Source organism: Zea mays, chromosome 1 (genome assembly GCF_902167145.1).
Source record: "Zea mays cultivar B73 chromosome 1, Zm-B73-REFERENCE-NAM-5.0, whole genome shotgun sequence".
In the NCBI taxonomy this organism is placed as follows: domain Eukaryota; kingdom Viridiplantae; phylum Streptophyta; class Magnoliopsida; order Poales; family Poaceae; genus Zea; species Zea mays.
In genome coordinates, this window is record NC_050096.1 from 221,740,357 (window position 1) to 221,749,096 (window position 8,740).

Consider the following 8,740-nt stretch of genomic DNA (forward strand, 5'->3'; position numbering starts at 1 on the left):
CCTTCAATGTGAGTTCGCGATGAAGAACCTGAGTCCTCTCCACCACTTCCTCAGGGTCATAGTGGAGAATCGCCCCAGGGCCTCTTCCTTCACCAACACCAGTATGCCATCGACATTCTAGAGCGGGTTGGCATGTCCGACTGTAAGCTCTGCTCCACGCCTATTGACACTCTAGAGAAGATCTTCCATGACAACGGTGCCCTAATCACCGACGTTACGGCCTACCGGAGCCTCACTGGGGCTCTCCAGTCCAGTACCTCATCTTCACCAGGCCTGGCATTGTCTACGCGGTCCAGCAGGTGTGCCTTCACATGCACACCCCGTGGGAGCCCCACCTCATCGCTCTCAAGCAGATTCTACTTCAGCTCCCTCGACTTTGGCCTACTTCTTTGGCCCTCTTGGACTTATGAGATGGTGGTCTACACCGACGCCGATTGGACTGGATATCTCAACACGCGTCAATCCACCTCTGGCGACGCCGTGTTTCCTAGGTGCCAACCTCGTCGTCTCTTGGTCCTCGAAGCGACAGCTCGTCATCTCTTTCTCCAGCGCTGAGGCCGAGTATCACGATGTGGCCAATGATGTGGCCAAGGTTTTCTAACTCCGTTAGCTTCTTCAGCAGCTCCATAGCCCCTTCGTGTGTGCCACCCTTGTCTATTGCGACAACGTCAGCGCGGTCTACCTCTCCACTAATCTCGTGCAATATCAGCGCACGGAGCACATGGAGATCAACCTCCACTTTGTCTGCGAGCATGTCGCTATCGGCGATGTCGCGTTCTCCACGTCTCGACCACTTCGCAGTTCGCCCAAAAGGTTTCCTTCCATAGTTTTCACCGAGATAAAGTTATGACCTGCGGAGGTGTTAGTGTAATTGTGTATTTCGGCCCAATTACTTATATATTAATATACTCCCAACCTACATTGCAGTTAGAGCTTTCAGTCTACTCAACATGTCTTGAAAGCAACTTTAAAGCTTAATTGAAGTTCATATCAGATAGTTAAACGTTAATATAGCACAGATAAAGCAGCTTCTTTCGTTTTAGCTATGTATCTCTACATAATATATACCTAGGGCCATGTTTGGGAGAAGGGGAACGAGGGAGATTGGAGGGGCTAAAATTTCCTTCTCCTAAAAGGTCCTATATGGGTAGTAAAAACGTATCTTGAGACGCAGGGTGTAGTTACCATGTAATTCTATTGCGTCATATTTCGAGCCTTTGTTTGCCATACAACAGAAAATACTGTGTTACACTATAGGATATTTTACAAAGCATGTCTTTACCAATTACTACTGCAATACAAGGTTACGACTTCTAATACAAAGACACGAATACAAGATTCCTATATACTATATGTACCAGATAATCTGCATCAAAACCAATCTAAACGTTGCACCTGGACTCATCCTTTTTTTCATGGGACCTGGTTCAGGTCAATCATATACCCAACTGGACGTCCACGGTCCATTGAGGCCCTACGAGAAAGTGACGGAGGCCTCCTCAGCTCAGCATGAACTGGCACGGGCATCTCGTCAGAGTGCCCAGAAATGCAGAGCGATCCATTTTCATCCTGATCCCAGTACACCTCAACCATGATGCCTCTTGGATGCTCCTCTGTCTCAGTTCCAGGAATACCAACGAAACGAGCCCCCTTGGGAATCTGAATTGTCAAAGAGACACAATCAAAGACCAGAAGACTTCTAAATGTATCCCTAGCGTTTTTTTCCTTTGCTAAACAACCAGATAAGCAAACTAGTCTAGTTGATGGGAGATATTTCTGCATTTCAGATATTTTCCTCCAATTATGGTTAGAAGTATGTTGTTATTGTTAGGGTTACTGAGTACACACCTGAATTGTTGTTCCTGATGACAGGTTGAGAGTCACCAGGGTACCTTCAGCAGTAGAGGTCTCCAGCTCTGCCTGCTTTGCAATGTTCAGGAACACCTCTTCAAGTGTTGTCAGACCGAGTTGAATGTCTGATATTCCAAACTCCCCTTCCCTGTCTTGCAACTCTCCAAAGAATCTCTGTTGTGAAAGTGTTAATATATCATTTACTTTTAAAAAATGAAGTACACTAGAGCTCTGGTGCCAAGGTATTACCGTCAGAAGTGGTTCTTTGTGATGAGGGATGACAAATGTCAAGAATGTCCTGCTCTCCTCTTTTGGATTAACATCAAGCCGCTGTTTAAACACGAAAGAGAAAGGCATTTATATATCATGATGGTAAGAGACAAAATCTTAAGATGATCTTATTTAGCCATGAGACACATACTTCCTTGAAGAACCATTTGACAGCTTCTATGTTCGGATTAACCGGAGCCTCAGTGTTGCTGTTGATGTTGGGGCTCTGCATGTGGCCATTTCCAGAGAAATTAACATTAGCAATGTATCCTGTTCCAAATTTCGACTTCAGCCTTATTGATGTCCCGATGCACCGCAGTTTCCCCTTTGCCATTATAGCTATCCGGTCACCAAGAATATCAGCCTCCTCCATGGAATGGGTGGTCAAGACAATAGCTCTTCCTTTCTTGGCCTCCTCTATGATGTCCCAGACATGCCTCCTTGTTATTGGATCCATGCCAGTAGTCTACAAAGCATATACATTTAGTTAGATTGATATGTGACAGGGCCACAAGGGAGTCTAAGGAACAAAACAATGAAATTTTTTCTATTTCCTCACAGGTTCATCGAGAAAAACCAATTTTGGGTCACCAATCAGTGCGATCGCAACACTTAGCCGGCGCTTCATTCCTCCGCTGTAGCTGCCTGCTCGAGCATTAGTTACTTGGCTGAGCTTTACTTTGGCTAATGACTCTTCTGCTACCTGTGTCAGGCGATCAATTATAGAAAGATCAAAATGCAAGAACATATGAGTTTCAGACAGAACAAGTCAAAAGTTTATTAAGAAACATACTGATGTGATTGCTGCTGGATGCAATCCCTTGATGCTGGCAAACAATTCCATGTGCTCTTTAGCTGTTAATGCATCCCACAGGATATCAAACTGTAAAGTAACAGAACACACATATTTATGTGTTTTTTTTTCAAATATACCACCACTTGCATCAATAATATCAAAATGTATAAAGCACCACCTGTGGGCAGACTCCGATCATCCTACGGATGTTTGACATTCCCACAGTGCTTCGAACAGAGTGACCATAAATGAATGCTATGAGATGTTTAGTATGTATTATTAGTATGGAAGTTGTTGTTTTGAGACAAAGAAACAAGAATGCTGCTTCAATGAACGATACTTACCATCACCTCCTGTAATTGGTGTGATTCCAGTCAGACAACTGATTGTAGTTGTTTTTCCAGCTCCATTGGGACCAAGAAGACAAAATAGCTGGTCCTTCTCAAGGTTCACCCATAAGCCCTGAATAAAGTTTTAGGCAATGAATAATCAGATGATGACAAGCATAGTTGCATGTATTTTATGTCAAAAACTAATTGAAAACTTACTTTAACCGAATGAAACGGCTTAGATTTAGAGCATTTGCAACAACATCCAATGCTGAAAGTTCCTGGATATGTCTTACGTAGACCATGTATTTGAACTGCAACATTAGGATCTACCGCATTGTTTGCAGCTTGTTCCTTTACTAGGTTTTGCTCCGCAAGGACATCCTCGTCAGTAGGGGTAGCATCATCTGCAGGACGGCTTGAACCAAAAAAGCTAAAGAGGCCTCCCTCTGGAATAAAGATTAATGGGCAGTGTAAGATACGACAGCGGAAACAATGTGAGTAGCTATCAAATACTTCAATATCTAACCTTCCATCTTGCCTCCTTTACCCGTCCAGTATGAAGGCATAAGAAAGTAGAAAACTGACTTCCGAACGCCGTTTACATTTGGAAGTATGTTGTCAAAGTATATCGCAAGGACAAACCACAAGAAAAATGTGGATATGAGCCACTTATATATATCATCCTGTAAGATATTTTGCAAACAATAAGTGATTGAAATCTAGTCACTAAAAGACATAAAATTTAATAAGCAAAGTTTTGCACGTACAATAGTAATGACACAGTCAGTCTCAAAAGATGGGCACTCCCCACGCTGATTCCAGCTAAAACCTTTATCCTCAGGAGTGGCTGTTGCCTTGCCTAGAATGTTGAGGGCTTTGGCAAATAAATCAGGAGGAAATAAAGACCACAATGTCCGGTACAACTTTTTGTAGTCAGACGAATAAGGGAACCCAAAGGTGGTAACAAGCTGCACAGGAAGAACAAAAGTTTGTCATATTTTCTGCAAAAAATAATACTGGATACATAAGATGACGATTAACAAAATATTACCTGAGTCAAGAACCCAATAATGAATATTGCAAATCCAACAGTAGTAGCTGATGCTGCCTTCGCTACGAACGTGGATATCATGAAAGCAAAACTAAGCTGCAGGAAACATGATGGATGTCTCTGTAAAGGGATGTTTAAAAGAAACATATGCCTCGCAAACTATGACAAGATTAGAAAAAATACAAAACTCTCCATGAAATGTGTTGTTAATAGAATTGAACATGAAAAATAGGTACAATCAAAACAAATAAATCAATTAATATTTGGAACTTACCATGTTCAGTTGGAATAGGAAGAACAGGAGGAATAGGATTCCAAAATTATTATGAAGGAAGAAATCGAACTGGAACATCATCCCAAAGAGCACAGTAAAAAGTGCTGAAAGTGTTGTAAGAAAGGCCTCCCAGGTAAACCACGATAACCAGTAAGCCGATTCATAGAGCCCCATGGTAGACATAGCCTGCAAATATATCAAAATTCGGGCTCACTTTGAGCATAAAGATATGCAGGCAGACTGTGGTGAGTGAAGTCTGAACCTGACGAAGCTTTAGTTCTTTCTCTGCCACCAATGCACTGATTTGGAAAACAAATCCGAACATAGCAATGGCAAGAAAAAAAGTTGGCCCTGCTTGAGCAATGGTAGAGAAGGTCTCCGTGGCTGGGTGAGCAAATTCTTTAAATCCAACAGTCCAGCTAAAATTTGGGTCTGTTACATTAATGAAAAACACTTATTCCCAATGAACAATTAACTAACAGAACCAAACACAAAACTAACAGTTAATTATGCATTACACACTAAAGAAACATTTGCGGAATCCACCATCAGTAAGCGGGGTTGTAAAATTTTTAAGCTTTTTTCTGTTCCTCTTAATGAAAAATGTGCTTGTGCTTACATTAAATAGTCTGAAAAAATGTTTGGACAAGAAAATAGTGTTTAAAAAGTACAAACTAGCAGGAATTATTGTCACCGTGGATGAGAATACATATAAACAACATTTTTCTTAAATAAGCATGGAAAATTAATACCTCCAATCAGAAGCCTTGCCATTTCCCTCTCAGCTGCAACTTGGAGTGGTATCTGGAACTTGAAGGTAGGGTCTTCATATGTTCCTCTCCGTGCTACCGGAGTAGAGTTTGTCTGAATACCATACTTTATCTGAGTGGCATTTATATCTTGAAAATGTAAAGCCCCAGGGCAACGCATTGGGTTTTGAAACAACCAAGCATCAACATCATCTGGAGTCCTAAAACCTAAAACCTGAAAGAATCACTGATAACCAATTAGATGACGTGTTGAGTGATTGTCAATTCTGGGTTGCAGTCACAGAACTTGATTAAGTTTTGGCTAGTGCACATACTCCCTCAAGTCATAAATATAAGCTGTTAGTATTAACAAAGTGACTCAAAGACTTTGTTGCCCTTCATTTATACACTGAGAAAGATGGAGCGCTTATTTAGAAATGGAACTAAAGCAAAAATAGGGATAAAAGTGCTTAGAAATTACTGATTGGCTGAGCTTTACAGCAGCTGCTGTTGTGGCTGCACAGCATGTGCTACAGTGTTTCATAGGTGTGAAACAGCAGCAGATGCTGCAGCGAGCGGAGTACTATAATGAAGGATTAATTATATACATGTTACTCAACTTCTACAAATTAATGAGCAACGTTAGGGAAGTACAAGGAAAGGTCAAAACGTTTACATGTGGATTCGGGTATTATATTTTTCAGTTTACCATCAGATTCAAACTTATGTCAAATGACAATCCAAAGAGAACTAACCACGCTTCATTGCACACTTCGTGAGTGTAGGAAAGATGCGCGGTAGTGGGCGGGCACATAGATTGCGGCAGGTGGCACGGTGTTGAAAACTGGTGCTCCGCCCTGATCTTGCATAACTAGGTGATAGCTCTAGTGGAATTCAGTGTTTTTGTTTTAAATGATGTACCCTTCCTTGTAACCCCTAGTGGGGATGATGCGAGCCGAAAAAAATAATGAATAATGACATGAGAAGCCTTGAATGCCATATTTTTTACCTGATTAGCATAAAAAACAAAAAAATCACAAGCTGTAAGTAAATTAATTCAGATGACTACATAATGTACCCATGAATGTCTGGACTCCAATCTGGGCAGATTTTATCTGCATGCCTTTCAAGCTTCTAAATAATATACTAATTTACAGAAACCTAGCACCAGTTCATTGATACCATCAACTAATTTATGAGAACCCCACGCTCTTGCCTAGATTTTTTTAGAAAACACAATCTTCCCTAGAATTTCTCAAAAATATTCGGAGTTAACATCCCAAGATGCATCCTCACCATCCTTGTTTCCATGGAAAGGCCTTAGGACACACTAGATCATGAAAGTGACTTGAAACAGTTAACTGAATTAGCTGTTCCTTGTAGACCTAGGAGTTTCCGAGCTCACGTAATATGCAACAAAATAGGCATCTTTTTTAACCTTCCATTTGGAAAACCGGCGGATTCTACCACCTAAATTCTGAAGGGAGTGCCCACGGCTAGCATAAAAAAAGTAAGATGGAACCAAATCATCACATACTAAAATTGTGAGCATCAAGCCTTATGATGATTCAAGTTAACCATGAAGCTGTCCAAGCCACTAAGCTCCAAAATGTTTATAAAGTTAAAATGAGGTAAAACAACTCGTGACAGTGGACAAGATTTAGGCCTCGTTTGGCAGAGCTCTGCTCCATGATTCTCTAGCTTTGAGAGTTAATTATTCAATAGAGTGATTCTAAATGATTTTCAAGTAGAAGTGAATATATTTGACGAAAATTATTTAGCAAATTATGAGTGAACTGATTCCTGAGGGGTTAGAGATGTTAGGAGTAGAGGAAAGCAGGGTTTTTTTTAGCTCCCACCTTAGTACAAAATGAATACTAGTGCACTATGGAGTTTTCTAGAAGTGATTCTCGCTAAGAGAAGAGCTGCCCCCTTAATACATTTAAGTTGAATTAAATTTATTTTACAATTCCAAAACCAAGAGGCTCATGCCGATGTATAGCTTAGCTTCCACCGTCCCAGCAACCAATTCCGTATGTCAAACAGGAAATTATCGCGCGGTTTTCTTTCTCGTCGAGAAAAAAAATTCTCATGAGCTTAAATCCGACCATTCCCCACCCAGAATCCAGATTCTTGATCTCAAAAAATAAAAAGAGAGAAAATCCAAAATCCCCACGCGAGACAGGTAAACCAACTCCGCAGGCGAACATCGCACACAAACAAAAATTCCCCCACAAGGATGCACTTATTATTAATAAAATCCAATCTCGCCCAACCCAGACCCACAACTGATGGGGGATCGGAAGGAATCGGGACCTTTTCGGGTGCTATGGGTCGGCCGGGGTTGTTCCTCCGGATGGCGTCGACGAGGCCCCTGATGCGGGCGCTCCCGCCGTCGCTCCAGAGGAAGTCGTAGCATGGGGACTTGATGAAGAACTTGTCCTCGCAGGGCGGGATCGGCGGCGCGACGAGCGCCTCCGGGTCGGGCACGTTGCGGTAGGCGGTGGTACTGGAGAACCTGGAGCGGACGGCGCGGTCGATGCAGAAGATGAGGAAGATGAATACGAGCGAGGAGAAGAGCTGCAGCGCCGCCGAGCGGCGGTTGCGCCAGGTGAGCGTGGCGTTCTTGCGGAGCAGCGCGCGGTACTGCTGCCACGCCAGCGCGCCGCCGCTCAGGAGCTCCATCGGGCCCGGACCGGATCGGTCGTGAGCCCGGGCCGCGGACTACGGGGGGAGTTTCTTGGCTTGGATAGCGCGCGCTCTCTCTCTCTCCGGTCGTGGAGCTTACGGGAGGAATATGAGGTTTGAGTATTTATAAGGGATGCGTTTGAAAACAGACAGTCAGGAGGAAGACGCGGTTTAGTGGGGCCCTCGTGTCTGCCTGCAGGCTGCAGCACATCGTTCTTGCAGCCGGTTCAGAGAGCAGCTTCCTTCTCCTTCCATTTTTAATATTTTTCAATACTTGTAACTGCAGCTCATCAGACTTTGTGGCTGTCTGCACCCACAGGCCACAGCTGCAGAAATCCTGTGTTGGGTGGCTGCTGCAGCGCAGCACCACGGTTTCCACCGTTATATCTTGTCATTCTTCCTTTTCTACTGTATTAAACGCATCAATTTTCTGGGTTCCCATGGTCCTTGTGACCACCCATATTTAAATAATAAAAATATTAAAAGTATACACAAATAAAGATTTAAATCATGGTTGTTAGCTTTGAACCCACCTTTGCATACATCACATGTCTGTTTGTGTTTTACATTCTATACCATAAAGTAAATGAGACAAGTGACACATCGATTTTTATCGTGTGGTTTAGTCAAAGTCTCCAGGTTGTGGTGTCCTCCTTTGAACAAGGGTTGCAATCAACCCCTCTCAAGTGATCAAATAGATCAAACTTGTGTGCCACGGTTCTTCCTTAT

The 8,740-nt window shown here is 42.7% G+C and overlaps 1 protein-coding gene across 1 annotated transcript; it reads right to left on the minus strand.

Annotated features, from left to right (window-relative positions):
• Positions 1 to 1,176: 1,176 nt before the first annotated feature.
• Positions 1,177 to 8,152, minus strand: LOC103643314 (ABC transporter A family member 2). The gene is made up of 16 exons (XM_008666467.3): positions 7,640 to 8,152; positions 5,327 to 5,558; positions 4,837 to 5,006; positions 4,575 to 4,760; positions 4,301 to 4,396; positions 4,017 to 4,217; positions 3,776 to 3,932; positions 3,466 to 3,695; positions 3,262 to 3,379; positions 3,096 to 3,172; positions 2,915 to 3,004; positions 2,681 to 2,824; positions 2,273 to 2,587; positions 2,101 to 2,181; positions 1,849 to 2,025; positions 1,177 to 1,659 (listed from the first exon to the last, which is right to left on the minus strand). Exons 1-16 carry the CDS (start codon positions 8,006 to 8,008, stop codon positions 1,414 to 1,416), a joined length of 2,889 nt encoding a protein of 962 aa, XP_008664689.1. The 5' UTR covers positions 8,009 to 8,152; the 3' UTR covers positions 1,177 to 1,413.
• Positions 8,153 to 8,740: the final 588 nt, after the last annotated feature.